This window comes from Fopius arisanus, unplaced genomic scaffold, assembly GCF_000806365.1.
Source record: "Fopius arisanus strain USDA-PBARC FA_bdor unplaced genomic scaffold, ASM80636v1 scaffold00045, whole genome shotgun sequence".
Lineage (NCBI taxonomy): Eukaryota > Metazoa > Arthropoda > Insecta > Hymenoptera > Braconidae > Fopius > Fopius arisanus.
Genome location: NW_011887784.1, coordinates 27,768 through 46,885, shown reverse-complemented (window position 1 = coordinate 46,885; position 19,118 = coordinate 27,768). Strand labels below are relative to the sequence as shown.

At 37.1% G+C, this 19,118-nt stretch overlaps 1 protein-coding gene across 2 annotated transcripts in view; it reads left to right on the top strand.

Annotated features, from left to right (window-relative positions):
* LOC105267175 (acetylcholine receptor subunit alpha-like) overlaps nt 1–19,118 on the top strand; it is an 82,779-nt gene that overhangs the window by 38,211 nt on the left and 25,450 nt on the right. For both annotated transcript variants that reach the window (XM_011305832.1, XM_011305833.1), the window contains exons 4-5: nt 2,394–2,503; nt 13,785–13,965. In XM_011305832.1, coding sequence (XP_011304134.1) covers nt 2,394–2,503; nt 13,785–13,965 — 291 coding nt within the window. The remainder of the gene's footprint in view (nt 1–2,393; nt 2,504–13,784; nt 13,966–19,118) is intronic.

Here is a 19,118-nt window from a genome sequence, read left to right as displayed (position 1 = left end):
CGGGTTTGATACGGTTTATAACAGCGATCAGCGTCACACGGGGAACACGTAAATTCCCGGGGATTCTCGAAATCGAGGACACTGTGAAAAATGGAAAAAGGAAGAGTTACGCTCTCAAGGTTTCTCCCGCAAACATTCTGCATGTTACAAATAATGCCCAATGGATCTCCCCGTCAGCTTCAGTTGGCAGTGGAAAAAGCCGTAAATCTTTCCATCCTGGATAACTTTGGTCTCGCGGTACTGATTTTTCAAAGCACACGGTTTTACACTTCCCCCTACTTTGAATATTTATGATTCCGAAGTAACTTCCCGGGTAAAAAAAAATTCTAATAGAATATTTTTTCCAAATTTTTAAAAAATTTCTGGAAAATTTTTCAGAATTTTTTTTTTATGAAAAAAAAGAAAATTGGAAAACAAAACAATTTTATTTTTAAACACAACAGTCTAATTAAAAAAAAATTATATTCGCAAAAATTTCTAGAAAATTATAAAAAAAAATTTCTGAAACAAATTAAAAAAAAAAATTCTGAAAAGTTTTCAAAAATATTTTTGAAAATTTGGAAAAAATATTCAGATTACGATTTTTTTTTACCCGGGTCATCCTTTTCATTATCCACAGGAGACTACAGATCCATTGAAGCATGAATAATTGCTGTACAATTACCGAATTCAGGTTGACTGGAAAATTCTCGGTACAGAAATTCATTACAGCAACTCGTTTCAGTTCGGTACAGTTGAAAATTCATGTGAAATCAATAGAAATTTGTGAATAATCAAGGCTTTCATTAATTTAAAAAGCGGAAAATAGTTGACACTTCCCACTCCTCCGAGTATTTACAATTCGGAAGTAACCCACGGTTTTTATTATTCAGGGGAGACAGCAGATAAAACATGCAATGCACCATTAATATTTCCAGGACAATTACAGAATTTATATTCACAGGGGAATTTTATCGATAGAGGTGAATCAATAAAAATTTCACAGAAATTAATAAGTTAATAAAAAAATAAAAATACTGAATGTTATTTTTATTGCCAGACTTGATTTTTATTTATTTCCAATTGTATTATTTATTTCGTGGGAAAAAAAAAATATTATTAGTATCAGCCACAGCTTTTACCAAATGTTCAATAATTTTATAGGATGCATTAGAGGAATAAATACAATTTTTATTAATGATAATTGATAAAAATTGATGAATGTGGACCATTTCATGTGAATGACGGGGGAAAAATTGCAATTCATCAGTTTAAAGGGTGAAAATGTAAAGACTGATGTTGTATGACTCGTAAATTTTTTAGCCAGCCGAAAACATGAGCCAGGCTGACAGTAGGTCGCGTGTGCGACGGTCGTTCAACTTCATAAAAATCTCTCGCGCTCGGCTTGTTGCACAATTTCTTCCCAGCTCGATACACATCTCTTTTGCCACATATACAGCAGCCGTCCTTTCAGTCGCTTTCATTTTTACGTCGTGTCGTATCTTCCGTTTGCCTCGTTTTCTCTTCGGATACATTTTGCCGTTGCGCACCGTCACTGCAAGATGTAAGCCAAAGTATATAGTCGGGTATATGGTACCGGCATAAAATGTCTCGGTCGAGTGGATACGTACGAGTGTAGTCAGACTTCCAAGAAGGTGAAATTCATTCGTCTCATCGAAACACGAACACTGAGGATGTGCTGTTACAGAGAAATGAGGAGGTGGATAAAAAAAACGCCCCGAGTTTTATCGCTTCGCTTGCAACGATTTACGCATCCGAGCGTGTCCCAATATCAATGGCACTTCCATACGGATTTATATTTTCCAACGGTCAATCTCTTCAGCTGGATAAAATATATTCATTTATTTGGCTCTCGGATTACACACTGCACTCTCATGGCGATAATCGTTTATGGGAGAGAAGAAGAGTCTGATCATTCGAATAAAAATCTTTGAATTGCCAAAAAAAAAAAAATTATTCTCAAATTTATCGAAATTTATTAGCGCGTTAAAATATTTCTGTGTCAGTGAGTAATTGAATTAAAAATAAAAGTTTAAAAACTTGAGTGATAGAATTTCTAAAAAATTATAAATACGTAAATAATATTCATTATTAATTGATTATTAATTCAAAATGGTATAGTGCTGATCTACAAATCGATTCGTTGTTGAAAATTCATTAAATAACCGATGACAATTTGATAAATAAATTGATTGAATCGATAGCAAAGGAAAATTGAAATGGGTGTTTTAATCAACGAACGCGTCACTCACTCCGTTGTCTAATGCGGCAATCATTAATTGACGGTTAAATGAGAGAATTTTAACACGAAATAAATTGTTTCGATTAAACGAAAAATGAATCTTGACTGTAATAATTCTCTAATATTTTTTTCTTTTATTGGTTGTTTCAAGTCATGGTACGACTACAAATTGCGATGGGAGCCGAAGGAGTACGGAGGGGTACATATGCTACACGTGCCTTCAGATCACATATGGCGACCAGACATTGTCCTGTATAACAAGTGAGTCCACCGAATTAACCTAGTCTTATTAACCCCTTTATTTTTCATTTTTATTAAATAAGTATCGTGTGTGTCCATTGGTGGGATTTAGCGGCAGCGCATGATGCCGGAAAATTCATCGACTGAACACTCGTTTCCAATAAAATATCAAAAAAAATATTTCCAACTCTGAAAAGAGGAAAGAATAATAAATAATATCAAAATTAACTGAGGATCACTCGAAGATCATCTTGAGAATAAAATCTGGAGTTAAATGGCAGATCAAGATTAATTAGATCTCCCATTTTTTAACTCGGACTTTTTGTATTGTTTTTTTTTTTATTTTCCGAGGGTAATCCACATTAACGAGTGTTCATTCTTTTTTGTCAATTTCTACCCCCCGAAATGCTGAGAAGCGCGTTGGATGGAATTTCTACAGTCGTTCCCCTTTTCAAAAGTTACGGAAAAATGTAGGACGAGCGTATGCGACAAAACCCATTGTATTTCATTCCCCGTTTTGTCTTTTTTTTTCAATTCTCTCCCACAGCGCCATCTTTTCCGGTGAAACGAAATTTCTTTTTTTCTCACCAAGCCCCAGGTCTCTGTACTCATCATCCGATGAAATTTATACCCTCGTCCGCGTGACTTCCGCCATATTTGCGTAACTTTTGTCACATACACGGAGCAACAAATAACTGTGCAACGTGATAGTCAATGTCATCACAATTTCCATCATTTTATTTTTAATCTACGGTCTATTATTAATGCTCTTGTGTTTTACATGTATTTATTTTTAATCGCCATGATCATTATTACTGTAGACAGGATAGATTATCATTTATATCGCATGATATACGGGCGCTGCGGCGAGTAATAAATATTGTTCAGCAATTTAAAATTCACAAATTTACCTGAGTGTGTTGGCGAATGGTTTGTTAATTAAAAATTTATACGAGTAACGACTACGCCTCGTTTTCATGATTAACAATGAAAAATTGATAGTTCTGGAGGAATTACGAATTTTCATTGTCAACGAGAAATTGATTAGGTGAAAAAAAAGAGAGAGAGTTTAGGGGAATATTTTATTTTTCCTGTGGAAAAATTCAACATTTTTTTTTTCCCCAGCTCTTCTTGTCATTCTGTTTGCAATGCGATTGCATCCGAGCGAGTTCCATCACTGTATCACGGTATTCTCTAATTTTGCGTATGCGGTTGGGTTTACACATCGTTTACGTTGACGTACCAAAGCCGCTGGTTACAGAGGACACTGGAAAATTGTTACTCTCCATGTGTTTGCTATTGCGTATCCTATTCCCGAGGTTTTTTTTTTAAATAAAACCACTTATGAGGGGATTGTTCATGGAGGGGATTTTTTTCTTCGTTTTTTTGTGGATTTCGTATTCAATCCGGATTCAAAAGGATTGCCCCTCAGCCATTTATATTCTACAACTGAAAATATATCGATTATTTTTATTTTTTAATAATTTTTTTTAAGCGATTCTCTATTTTTCTCCTATTGATTTTTATTATTGGAAGATTAAGAACATTTTAAAAATAACGCGCGAAATTCAAATCGCGATCTTTGGAATATATTATCATTTTTATATCAATGAAATTATAGAATCATGATCATAAAAATAATTATTATGAAATAATAATAATCGTTATTATTTCTGTAATTATAAGATTTCCTCAGATTTCCCATGAAAAAAAAACACCGAAAATAATGAAGGCGTTAATTTTTCATGTGAACAATCATTTTTCAATAAAAGTGGTACAGAAAAAAAATCTGTAAATCGGATTTTGTGGATGTATAGGGGATTAGTAAAATTGCTACAATTTTGTTTGTAACGGTTTTTATCTGGAATGATGATGGGGTTTCATTTGGAATTGAGAGAGGAATCTGAGAAAAAATCTCTCCGACTCTAATCAATCTTGACGTCGATCATTGACGATCCCCCATTGGGTTTGTTGGCATGTCAGTAGGTGATTTATCCCCTCCGTCACGCAGTAACATTCACCCCTTTTCCGTGCAAGTACAAGTCACGATTTTTCACTATTCGAGAAACAGACACGTATAGCGTTACCCCGACGTTTCATCCCAACCTTTTTGTCTCAAATTTCGTTGGCCACATCGTCCTTCATCCTCCCTCTCTATTCCTACCACCTAATCTTCACTTTTTTCCAACCACTCCGCTCGTTCATCAAACCCCGACAAACGATTTACCGTTGAATTGCGATTGACATCTGTACGTGTTTGATGGAAAAACTGGAGAAGACTTGGAGAAAAATTCTGCGAGTTCATCCCGTCGATTAGCCTCTATTTCTCATACCGATTTCCATTTCTCCGAAGACCCGATCAATTTCCACTTCTGAACTGAAAATACGTCCCATCCGGAGTTGAATTTCATGGGATTTCTTGAAAATCAATTTTTCCCTTCAACTCCCGATAAAATTCACGTCTTATTTTGAAATAATCAATACTACTGTAAATAAATACAATCCAATCGTGTAATAGTTAATTACATCAACTGTGTAATCGCAATTTATCCAATTCACGGATAAATCCACCGTCACTGCGGTTCACGGCCTCCAAACATGAATAATCCGGTAATTGATCAACCCCATGCATTGACTGATTGAAATTACTCATTATCTCATATTTACCAAGCGTTATAATCAGGGGCTAATAATATAATTCATCTTTACGCATGGTGCGGATGATGGAAGAACTGGAATATGAATCCAAAGGGGATTGATTAGAGGGAATGGAATTTGGTGGAGTCAGGGCTGGAAATACAAAGGGGGTTCCCATCAAATCCGCATTAACGGGGAGGCACGTTAAGGATTAATTTATCATACCATCTGTGTGCATGGCACTGGCTAGGCCGGAGTGAATTTGTCCCCCTGGAGGGCTGAATTTTTCATCGTATTTGCATCGAGCCTCGTTGAAAAAAAAGGGGAACTGCATCGTTTGTGAGGCGAATACTTTTTTCACCTGGTCAAGTATATTTCATTTAGTCATTTAAATATTTTTATTTTCATCAAACTTTTTTTTAATTCCACATAACAACGGGGAATTAAATACCTATTGTATAATTTATTAATTAATTAATTAATTTATAAAATTTATTTTTTATAAAAGTATTTTTTCAAATTACGTCGACCTGTAATTATCAACATTTAAAGAAAATGAATAGTGTTTTGAAAAATTTATTCCATGATGTAGCTCATATAATTATTGATAATCATCTGGTGGAAATTTCATTTGAAAGACGAATGACTCAAGGTGTTCGTGGGATGGAAAAAATTCGGATCGGGGTTTTGGGGTGTCGTGGGAAAATTTACAATCAGATGAAAAAAATTACAGCAACTGTATCCAAGTGCTGTGTCAGATTTGTCCAATTTACTTCGTTTTTGAGCACGTGATTCCCCAGAGGGAGAAGCGAGGATACGAAAACAACGAGGGGATTTACGAGGCATCAAGCGGACTTTTCTGGGATAGTAGAAACAGTGCGGACGAAATGAGACAGAGTTTACCGTGCTAGTCTGAGAAATTCACAGTGTGATTGCGTACAGTTAGAAAATGTCCCTGTCATCCTCACATAATTGTGAGATTTTGTCATTCGTCAAAGCATTTATTTCATTAGAATTTTGACTTTTGAATTTTTTACGTTTCAATTGAATTTCAGTGCAAATAATTACAGAAATGATAGAATAAAAATTTTAACAAATTATTTAAATCAATTGCACGCGTGACATTATAATTTTAATTGAATTTTTATCACATCAAATGGGGAGTGAATGCGGCGAAATAAAATTGACATTGCGTATGACAATTTGATAAATTAAATAAGTTGACTAGCGAATTAAAGTGCAATTGCACCAAAATTGTAACTGGGAATGTCCCCAATCCCTGGCAAATGTCTGACAATCGTGTAACATTGTCGAGTGCAATCTCATCGTCATTCCAATGGCGAGTAGTTAAACCTCCATTTCCCCGAAATTCGATCTCAGGTGTCTCAATCACGGAAATGTTCTCAGACAGGAGAGTGGCATTGATACAAGTGTATTGTATCGGTGGAGTAGGGGGCGAGATTGTCCAGAGAAAGGTATATCCAGTGATCCACGAATCGTTCTCCACCTCTCCCTCGTGGAATTCCCGCCAAAATGGCCATCCGGGGAATCCATTTTGCGGGAGAATTCGATAAATCCCACTCCATCGGTATTACTGGAAGCGAAGGAATTATGGATTACCGTGCCCCAATATTCATTTTATGCATCAGCCCGCAATTTCAATGGAAAACATCATTAAATTAAAAAACAGGACTGCACATGCGAATGAAAATACCTCGGTATTCAGGTTTTTTTTATTGATAATCTAGAGTGCAGATATGGAAATGGAAAAACGACCAAGAAAAATTATTAAGCTTATTCAAAAATTGGGGATTAAAATACAGGAGAGTTCTTGTTCTTTTTTTTTAATGTCCCCTGAGGGGCATGATAAGAGAAAATAATGAATTGATGGAAATAGATTTTTCTGAGTATAATTTCAATTTTGAATTTCACGTGGCACCTGAAATGTTATAAAAATCTTGCTCCCTAAATAAACTTTAATATAATTTGATATTATATTATAAATATTATAAATGAATTTTTTTTAAATGTGTCTTTAACATGTTTCTAATGAACTATTAAATGAAAAATCATCAGACATAAAAAGAAATGGCGTGACGTCTACTCGAGATGAAAAAAAAACTCCGGTTCCAGAGTATTGCAGTGCGATATTAAAAATAGCATTGAAATACCTGAGCTGAGAAAATGCGGTTGGCGTTAAAATTGAAATGAATAATCCCGGAGACTATTTTAATTAACGAGCGAACCCGACGGTCCGATGAAAAGTGTAGGATTTCCCGTCGTTCAACGCCACTCGGCGCGTCTTCATGGAAGTCGTCCAGGTAGACACCGAGACACCACAAATGCATGGGACTTCGGATTTCAAAGTTCTTGCATGCATTATCCAAATGAGTGGAGCTTCATTTTCCCCTGTACCACGAGTACCTTCATTCGCAAAAAGCATGACCTGGTGTTGACACCAATATTATATCATCCGATATATTGAGATAAATATCCTTGAATAAATTTCTGAAAACCTTTTCCGTAATTTTCCCAAAAATCTGACGAAAAATTTCAATTAAAAAATTACGGATCCATTCTATAATTCCGGAGCGAATCGCGAGTTCCGTAATTTTTTTAGAAATATTTCTTTTTATGGAAGTCCTGTGACCCTGTTCATGCCTGAGGAATTATTCAGGCACATCGGTCCGCACCGTCCCTTCGATGCCTGAGGACTCGTGGTGGCGACAATTAAGTCGTCTCATTAACTACTCCAAGCAATCGCCTAGGCTTACAGCACTCCGTCTTTCTGCACGCCCTCCGGCCATCTAAAAACCCTTAAACACCTTGAAACCGTGTACTTACTTCCAGAGAAGTTCATCAGCCGCTCCATTAGAGTAATTAGCGATTGTTGATTCAGTTGAATTTGTTGTGCAGCGAGGGAATGTAATTCATGTAATCCATGAAATTACACTGCCTCACTATTTCGAAATATATCGAGAGAAAATGCACTCCAGAGTTGCATTAATTCAATTACTCCCTTAAGATTTATTTTTATTTATTTATTTTTTTTATAATTGACTGAGAACGTAAATAATTCTAAGGAGGCATAACTTTAGATCGAATTATTTTTATAAATGTTCATTAAAACATCAAATATTATCTGCTAAAATAAAAATGTCAAAAACAAAATAAAAAAAATCAATCCTTTCATTTGGTGGAGTAGTTTTTACATCATACTCCGGTTAATTGAAATGAATAAACATTTAAACTCATCGCGCGTTGATTACAATTCCACTCCCTCTACCTGACAATCGATGAAAAATTCATGTATTTCATTTGCCGGGGTTCTCAAGCCCGTGACAACATAAAGAGAAATTTTAACTCGCTGGAGTGTTTGAAATTCATTCGACTGATGCATTTTACGGTTTAGAGGCAAGAGCGGCTGTGAAGAAAAGTCGAGGAAATAAGACACGCTAAGAGGGTTCTGAGCACGAATGTAAACCTGAGAGTGAAACACTCATATCATACACAGAGACTCGAGTCACTTTCCATGATCAATGACAAATTGAATTTCGCAGGTCAGTGGTTTTATCCGTTGATACCAGGACCAGTTCGTATCGACAATCGTCCAGTCAGCGATTCCAACTTCCGCAGAGAAAAAAAAATACATTGTGGGTACAATCCTAATAAAAATTCCAGTGAAACAGGAATTATTTTTACTCTCCGCCCTTCCAATAAAAAATCCGGCCCCGAATTTCCATTGAAACTTCATCAATTTAACGAGAGAGTCAATGAACGATGAAAAACAAAACTGAGTGTTAAGAGGATGAGGAATATTTCTCATTTAAAAAAGTCACTTGGTAAACTCGAAAGTTTTACCGAGAGACTTCTTCATTCTGAATGCGGAATCTATCTAGGAGGAAAATGAAAAATAAACCCGGTACTGACGCTTATCCCCGGGTAATCCCCGCGTACCAGTCGACATCCCTTTCACCTACCCCTTTAGCCCCCCTTTCGCCCACCCCCCCTGCGACCCACGGCGATATTGAATACGGGCTTGGGCTATAGAGATGAAAAAAAAATATAAAAAGGAGTGGAAAAAAAAAAGCGAGACCAACAGCAACAGACCGGAAAAGGGAAATAATAAAGAGTCCTATGAAACATTCATGGCGCACCTCTCGACTCAAGTATATATTGTTGTGAAGGAAATAAATGACTTGAGTACATAACCTTTTACGAATCTGTTTGAGCTGTATCTCGAATTTTTCCGTTTTTGTAATTGTCAATTGCATTGGATAAATTTAATGCATTGATTAATTGACTCCTCTCAGTGTTTTACGGAGAAATTGATATTTAATTGGTTAATTAATTACTTGTGAGTTACCCAGGAAATTCCATCTTTTCTGGACAGAGTACATAAGTAAATTGAATTCGATCAGAGATTTACTCCCCTCAGGTGAAAAAAAGGAATGCCTCATTGAATTTCCATTGAACCCGGAAATAAATTGAATGAATCCCAAAGTTACTTCTGGAATAATAATTACCCAGTCTGATAATTCCACCCCTCGGAAAACTGGGAGTCTGCGGTTGAGCTGAATAGGCCGAGATATATATTCCGGAAATTAGTGCCCGGTATTATTACAGTAGTACAAAGATACTTCTGGTTTCTCATCCCGAGAATCATTCTCCCTGGCGCGATTTCGTCCAAGACGAGTGAAACACTGTAAAAGTTTGTCTGCACACACATAGACTCGCACTACTGAGCTCCTCATCACTCCTCGTAAATTCGATTCCAGTGAAACTCCTTTCCCGGGGGCCACTTCGCCCAAGAGAAGGGCTTGGCTGTGGGGTTGCTGGAGGTATAGATGCGAGAAAGTTAAGTCTCGAGTGAGACGTATACAGTTCACCCGAGACGGCCGTTTAAGACCAGCGAGAATAATATCTATCGATAAACTGAAAACTCTGTTTAGTATCTCATTTCTGTTACATTCTCAGGAGGAATCGAACTTGACGTACGAATTCCACTGGGACCAAACGACCAAAAATATTCAGAATATTCCAGAATTACAGAACGCCGCAAAAAAAAATGTGGAAAGTTCGATGACATTCGGATTGCCATTTTCTTTAATCAATTCCGTTATCGCTCTGATTTATTGACAGCATTGCGGGTTCAAATAAAATTAAATAACAAATATTATTAATAATGATATTATTAATAATTCGAAATATTCCTTTAAGGACATCCTCCATCTACCATCCACTCCTTAAAAAACGAAAACCCGGTTGAAAAAGCTTTTTAAACTCTAGGGAAAAAAAAAATAACAGCAAAAAAATGGCTCCACCACTCAATTTGGTGGATAAGTGGAAGTGGGAGTTTCTCCTCTTTATTATTTTATTTTACTAAATTTTCTGAAGTGTATTCTCGTGGAATAGGGCCTTTCTCCCTGTCCGCCTCTTTATCAGTGGTGAGTACCGAGAGGTTGCTCTCGTACTAGAGAGGCTATATAATATCCTAGAGATGCAGTTGGCTCTATGGGGCGGGATCTAGGAGCGATAGAAACTGTCGGTGAACGAGTCTTTGGGTGGTCTATATACCATGAGGTTAAGTGAAATTGAAGTTCCTTGCTCGCTGATGAAAACTGTTGGTTGGTGAGGATCAAACCCATGGGGAGTGAAAAAAGGAAGACCACAGGGTGAGCCTGTTGGTTACAGTTTCGTTATCGCTTCTAATCTCGGTACAGAGGTCGATAATAAGGGATGGCGATTTTTATTGGCACGAGTTAACAATGGGGATGTAGGGGCATTCCATTTTCTTATTTTTTTTTACCCCTTTTTATTGGTTTTCATCGATTTATTACCCGAAAATTGAGAAATTTTACAATATTTCATCCGAAAAATGAAACGACTTACGATATAACGACATAACGACCCGATGATCTAGAAAATAGACATTTATTTAATATAAACAGAACCTCAAACAAATCTGACGGTTTGAAATTGCCTCAAGCTACGTTTGAGTTTGAACTCCGGGAAATCGGTATTCAGTCGGTTTATTCATGTCATTTCGGTTGGATATAAATAGGAATTGGAAAGACCGATGTTTGGGGTGATATGTGATTGAATAGTCGGGTTGAAGTAAAAAAAAAATATTGAACCCTGGTGCCATCAATGGAAGACAATTGCGAAGGTCGTCGATTGTTTGGTCTTTTTGCCAATACCACAAGTTTGGCTTGGCTGTCGTGCATCACAGGCTGCTCACTTGAATTGTTTGCTGTTTACCTTCAGTACCTAGGCAGAGGCTGCTTGTTTGCCAAACACAACCGACGTGTGTATTGTCTTGCGTGATTTCAGCGGGAATCTCTTGGAGAATATCGATACTCTGTTCGAGTGCTTCACACGTCCATATATTCATCTTCTTTCATCTTCTTTCATCTTCTTCCATGTGTTTTTTGATTTTTTTTTTCATTCAAACCTCTGCCGGAAAAATCATCATCATCATATTCTCAAAAGAACTCGCACACTATCGATATCTCGAAATTCTGTCACGCCTGTTCCTCAGTGGCGAATTTAAATTTAAAACTCATTCAATTTCATAATTCATTTGAGATGCTCAATCATGATTTTTATAATTACGTAATCAATATCACGTTAATATAATATCGAATATATAGGCAATCGATATTGATAATCAATTGGCATGTCAAGATATCCACAATTCGTCTGGTCATTGATGAATTGGATAAATAAGCTAATGAAAAAATTTACTCTTCCAATTACTCCGCAAATAAATTAATCCTTGGCGATTTTGAGTTTGTCGGTGTTCATCGTGATTCAAATTGAAATTAATAAAAATAATGAAAACAGTGTAAACGACTCAACTTCCCTCTTCAACGGAGAAGTTGAGATGTTTCCAAACGACTTGATGTCCTTTGAACCAGCTGGACAAATATCTTGAATCCCCTGCCACTTCACTTCACAATTCAAATGAAGTGGACTTAACGATTCAAACCATTCACTCGCAAATCGACGCAGTGAAAATTGTTGAATTTACCGGTGGACAATCCGTTTGCCGATGTGGAATTTGAAACTCCTTAACCCACTGGTGTGTGTCATCTTCAAAGTAAACTTGGTGGTGTGAAACTTTGACGTATGACTGAGTTTAACCGGAGGTGGTAAATTCACACTGTCGTCTGCATTCCAGGAATTTCCACATGAACTCTGACCGCGTAATTTTGGTTCTACATTAAATGAAGATTTCTTCCTCCCTCGAGATAAATTTTATAAATTTTCTCACCATCACCCGCCAATTATCCTTAAAAATAAAAATGACTAGAATTAAAAATCGGATGAGTCTACGCTCAATTTGATATTTCCATTGATGCATTTAAATCGATTTCGCGTTTAGTAAGTGACTAATCAACCCACGGAATTTCCTATTTTTATTAAACAATGGCGGCAGTTATTTACTCAATCTGCCGTTTAAATTACCCAACCCCCGCTGACTCGAGAAATATAAAAACCTTTTATCGAGATCGATTAAACGAGACTCGACTATTACATCAAGAGCGGGGCCATTCTCTCTCGATATAAAAAAGTGCATTTGAGTCTATTATGCAGACACTCACACACTCTTAGCACACATTACCTCGGCATTTTCCAAGCTAAAGTAGATGCACTCAGCGTCGAATAAAACGTGGGAGGAGAGGTATATAGCTACAACACGATGCACAATCATCTTTCTTTCTGCTTGGGGAAAATCCTCGGCTAAACGAGGCGTAGTCGGTAAACACAACAGGATAGAGCAACTGGGTAATCAAAAAAGGAAAAAATAGAGTCAAATGAAGTCGGATCTCGAGTTGAATTGAGTCGCCGGGAGCCATCGAGAAATTGAGACAGTGGCAGTTTATTTAACTCCCTTTATTCACCCAATCTATTAAAAATAAAAGACTCCTGCCGGAGATAGATCACTTCAGCCATAATTTCTTGGATCAACTCAAGTGATTATTATTTATTTTGGTCAGACACCGGATTTTTTTTTTTTGCTGTGGTACTCGCGACACTTCAGGTTCCTGAAAAAAAAAAAAGATCTTATGTCTTCCTCTGCGCTGAAAAAAAATCATTGATTGATTGACCTTTTTTCATTTTAATTAATTTTTAATTATTGCTAGTTTCTCGTTAAATGAAATTTCAAGAAATTGTTTATGTCAATTTTACTGGTTCATGCCAAGTTCATCAAATAATTCAGCTGAATTAATATTGATATATTTCATGAAATTGTAGAAACAATTATCCACATAATCGTTCGGAGCGACAATTGACTGAGAAAAAGAATGAAAAAAAATAATTCACTTGTGTCACCGAGGGCAAGTTAAATTCTCGAAATCTTGATTGCCCCTGTGCCTCGAATCGAGATCGAATGGAAATCGAATCGAAATACTCAAGGCGCCAAGTCCGTTGTTTCTGAAAAATCCCCAGGAACCGCTCAACTCTCTCTCTATTTTTCTTCCACCGAATCGTGACAAGTAGACCAATGAATGAATTGAGCAAATGATTGCCGAAAAACCCCAAAAAGCCAAAAAAAAAAAAGAAAAAAAAAAGCTCGTGGGCTTTGTTATTGAATCGTAAGTACAAAGTAAGCTCGAACCGCCGCAGCGCCCAGAACCACTAATGTGCTCGCTCGCAGCGCGGACGGAAACTTCGAGGTGACCTTGGCGACGAAGGCCACCATCTACCACGAGGGGTTGGTCGAGTGGAAGCCACCGGCAATTTATAAATCCTCCTGTGAAATCGACGTGGAGTACTTCCCATTCGACGAGCAGACCTGCGTACTCAAGTTTGGCTCGTGGACTTACGACGGCTTCAAGGTAAATTCGCATGGTAGCTAAATTGTTATCACAATAGATTAAGACAATTGTTGTGGTTAAGGCGTTACTCCTGGAGGGGGATACGATTTTGCGCGGTCGTTGAACCACCCGGTGAAAATAATCGATAGGTATAAGACAAATTTATCCCAGTGCGCTTGAAAGAGCCGGTATAAAGTGCCATTTAACAATGAATATCGAGATATCGTGGATGTTTAAACAATATAAAAATATCATGGAGCACTGGGACTTAGCGCAGAGAGGATACCCGCCTGGTGTTGTGATGATGACTAAATGAACATTCCGGATGAATGTTGGTGACGATATGGGCAGGTATGCTCGCATTGATTACTTTCAGGAATTTATTCGAGATGAAGGTTTGGGGTTATTTCTTCGGTGATTCCAGCGCTGATGGTAACTACGAGGTGACCCTGATGACCAAGGCCATTGTCTTCCATTCGGGACTGGTCGTATGGCAACCACCAGCTGTTTATAAATCCTCCTGCTCCATCGACGTTGAGTTCTTTCCCTACGACGTACAGACCTGTGTTTTGAAGTTAGGCTCCTGGACCTATGACGGTTTCAAGGTGCCGATACAGCATTACAGAAATGATAAACGAATGACAATCATTTCATTGATTAATCATGTGAACCTTATATTAACGATTGCTGAGATAATTATTCATTTGTTTCATTGTTTCGTTTATTTCATTGAGTTTTTAGGAATGGCTCGTCAGCGTCGTCTCGTTAAAAAGCTCGTGCGATGCACTGTTGGACGTCTGTTAGAGGAAATGATGAAATTCATTCGATCGAGTGGTTCTCACGACGATTTATCATATTTTAGATCGTAATATAATCGATTTGCTCAGCTAATGAGGTGGTGGGGGAAAATTGAGCTGAGGTACTCAGAGAAGAGAAAATATTTTTCATTTTTCATTTTGCCAAGTCATTTCAACATTGGGGGATACAGGAATGAATATCCGAGAATCCGTGAACAAATTTTTTGGGCTGAATATTTAATAATGGAGTCGTTAGTCTTTTAGATGTTTAAAGAATAGTCCACAGATATAGCGTAGGAAATTCTGAGAGAATAGAAGAGCCCAACAAATTTATGCGGATTCTTCCGCAAATATTTAAAAATATTTTGTATCTTAAATGCTCTGGAAAAATGGATATTCTTTCTGATCGTTGACATGATATTTTTAATTGATATAGATCATTCTGTTGAATTGTTTCATCATTTCTGGCATATATTACATAATTGATATACATAATTATGAATATATAATTGTTTTTTTACAGTACATTGAATGGCCAATGTTTTATTGACGTTCAAGTTCGTTTCTGCAGTATTTTTCAACTGTTTTATCGAATTAACTATTTCAAGATAAAGGCTCGAGCATAAAGGGCGCAAAATGTCGGGCTGAGTTTATTATTATTTATTTAATTATTCGTCGGCGTGACGATTCAATGCAATTTGTTGAGTTTCACTTGCTTTGATAAACTATTTGGTTGATTTATCCATAATTTTTGAATCGTCATACCGAGGAAATGATCCTGTGGTGCGGATCAGGTGACCAGATTTTTATTCCAATTCTGGTTTTTGTGATTGTTTTTTTTTTAATTGTTATACATCGGGCGTCACTGCGTCTCGGTACATGTGGGAAAGGTATAAAATCGCGAGATTCGACGGACTTGCTAAATCATTAATTGTAATTAACTGAACTGCCTTGTTCAATCAGAGAGAGAAAAAAATTCGGGTAATTCGCAATTGGTGAATTATTGAGAATGAATTGCCCGGTATGACCAACTCAAACTCTTTATTGAATTACAGAGGCAATTTTTATTTTGCTGGTTAATTTTTTTTATCTGTTTATATTCAGCGACGAGGAAATTTTGACATTTGAACGGTTGAAATTAAAGTTTTCAACGCAGACTGTTCAGTTAGCATATGACGCTCGCAACATGACGTTAAATGCCTGCTTGATAGTCGAGTGCATCGAGTGGTGCAATTTAAAATTATTAATTATGAATAAACTTCCGGGTGTGCGTTATCGCTGGGGCTGAGGAGCTCGAGTGACACTCTGTCGTACGATAAATGACAGGGGCACTCTCATTCAGCATTCCAGCGATAAATTATAGTTGAGTATTGATCTCTGTTGATTCTGGCACAAAAAAACGGATTATCGATCAGATAATCATCTAACATCTGAATAATTCCTGTTCATTAAATTATTATCGGTAATTTCTGCACTGAACGTTCAGGAAAAAACGGAGGAACTTTGATTTTTTCAAATTTGTTGTTCATCATCTCCATTTTAATAAATACTGACGATTTCCGTTGGCAACCAAGAAATTTTCAAACGAAATGATTGAATGCAGGAAATGAAATTTCTCGAATAAATTCTTACGATTATTCCCATGACCCTGTTATCGATAAGATAATAGCCACTTAAGGGAAGTTGTCCCCTCGATCATCAAATTAGCGAGTTGCCGAGGTTATTAAGATAGTGGATACCATACCACCATGACGTTAATTAGCGCACCCTATTAAGGTCAAATTCCCTTGGCGCATGGAAAGGGACATTTATGTCGAAAATTTAAGTAGCATCCTTGTTTCAGCCGTAAATCGCGGATCCGCCCTTCGATTTGCATTTTACCAATTCCCCATGAGCTCGTGACTGGCCTACTGCCTTCCTTCGTTCCTCTTCTGAAAAGGGAGAAAATAGAGAAAAGGGAGAAAAGGGTAAAAAAGAATAAAAGGGGAGAAAAGGGAAAATAGCCCACCCCTTTCCATCGTCCCACCCTTTTTCGTTGCTCTCCGCAATTCGCGAGTCGAATACTGATTCCGGCAACCAGTGCACCCTGCACACCCACAAAATCCACCCCAGCCACCATTTTTCTTTGTTTTCCTCTCCTTTTTCATTTTTTATTCTCTCCTTTTTCTCTTCTCACCTCTACATGAAGTGTTTGAGAATCAAGCGGTAATCAACGCTTTCAATAAGTTTTTCACTCGTCTTTCAGTTTTGCTGTTCCTCCGGAATAAATGGAATGCGAGTTTAACTTCATTTCTCGTAGATTGAATTTTTTTCAGGGAGCAACATCTGTTCCTTTTAAATACTGCAAATATGAATTGCTTATTTCGATACCCACGGAACTCTACAGCTCTAAATTAATTTTTCACTCCTTCGGGATGGAAAGAGAACAAGAAAATTTCAGAATTGCTGATCATTCAATGCTACTCAGTGAATATTCAAATTAGAATGGAAATATTAATATTGAATTTCTCGTCGTGAATCCGGTGTAAGATCTTAAATTGATCGAGTGACATTGAATATTTTTTTTTTCCACGAAAAAATGAAAATGACAACCAGAGAGGAAAAATACTAGTTCATCGATCGAATGAGTGAAAGAATGAAGGGAAGAACGAGATATTGTAGGGTGAGACATGAGGAGAAAAAATAGTTAGATGAAAGCATTCTCTTGGGTGTTATAGGTATGACTTGACTCTATTCTTATCGTCCACTTAAGTCCGTCCCGAGCATCAGGCGGGATTCTCAGAGATGGAGAGCCATAAGGAGGCAAAGAGGAAGTCACTCGAGTGCAATCGTTACTGATGGTATTTTCTTTCAAATCCATTCCATTTTTCTTCCCTCTGTACTTTCTCTATTATCTCTCCATTTTTTTTATTGTCCAGCCACTTGAACAGTATTCTCTTATTGTGCAAGACATCCTTGGGCGCTTTATCTTTCAAAGGGGAGTAATATGCCCAGGAAATTGAATAATTTTTTATTTTTCCTCCTGAATTCTCATGTAGACTCAGTTAATTGTTCATTTACCAGATTCATTCATTGTTTTGATTATTATTGCATTAGAAGAATAAATTCAATACAATTTCACAATGAATATTCGGTGAAGCCGGAAAGGTAATTATTTTTTTTTATTCATTATAATTAAGTGGCATTTTTTGTTTCTTTTTTTTTTTCAGATAGCTTACGATCGATTCAATCGATTGTGTACAGAGTTCGATTGCAATAAAGTATTGATTCGATTTGAAACAGGGGAAATACAAATGTGGCTATTGACGATTTTCAATGTGAATTTTTTCAATGGCTAAAGGATGCAAATAAAGACAGACTGAGAGGAGAAGAGCGTTGGGCTTTAATGGAATATTGCGGTTAGGGATCGGTATTGGATGTCTGGTTTGTGCTGCTCGGCAATATGCATGCCAATGTCACTTGGCACCAGTGACAGAGAGTGTGAGAGAGGCCAAAGGGCAAGTTATGAAATTCTACCAGTGACCACTCTGTGTTAGGAACAGATGAGGATGTGAACGCTAAAGCGTCATACACATTCGCATTCCCTCTGTACTGTCTGCTGCTTTTTCTGCATCAACTCCCTTCAATCCCCAGTTATACTCTGTCTTTTGAATCACACTCGGAATTTTCCATTAGATGTTGCAAAAACTCGTAATAACTGGACTATCCTCTACGCTGCTAACTTAAAAATTTACTCACCCCTCCCCATTTCAACGGAACAACCGAGAACATTACTTCACTCACCAAAAACACTTTTACACTTTTTATTACCGGGTGTATACCCAAAAATCTGAACGTAAATTACGATTTCAATACGATTTAATAAAAGTTAATTATGATTTTCAACTTTATAATTTTTTATTCTTTGTCTTAAGAGAAAAATACTGAAGGTTTTTCTACCTCTCAATTCGCAGGACTAATTATTTTCTGTTTAATGTATACATGTACTTGAATTAAATATTTTCCCCCTCGTCTGCATTCGTGCGGAAATGTATGAGCAACAAATTGTTCGCATTTGGCTTTCCAAAAAAATGTGCAAAGAAATAATATTTGGAGGGTGATTATTTTTTCGATGGATTTGTACAAAAATGTTAACACTGGGAGTTTCCGAATGAAAGTGAAGTAAACCGCTCGCGTAGCCGACGATACACCTGTTAAAAAAAAATATGTCGTCAAAATGGGATCCTCGAGTATTTGTACAGCTGGTCGAGGGGGTAGGGGGGGTATTGCGGAGGTTGGGCATGAAAGTTAATTAAAGCTTCGATTACACCCGGGTATCCGCTCGAATGCGTATGGCCGCTCGTCTGATCCTGATACTGATGCGTCATTGGATTATTT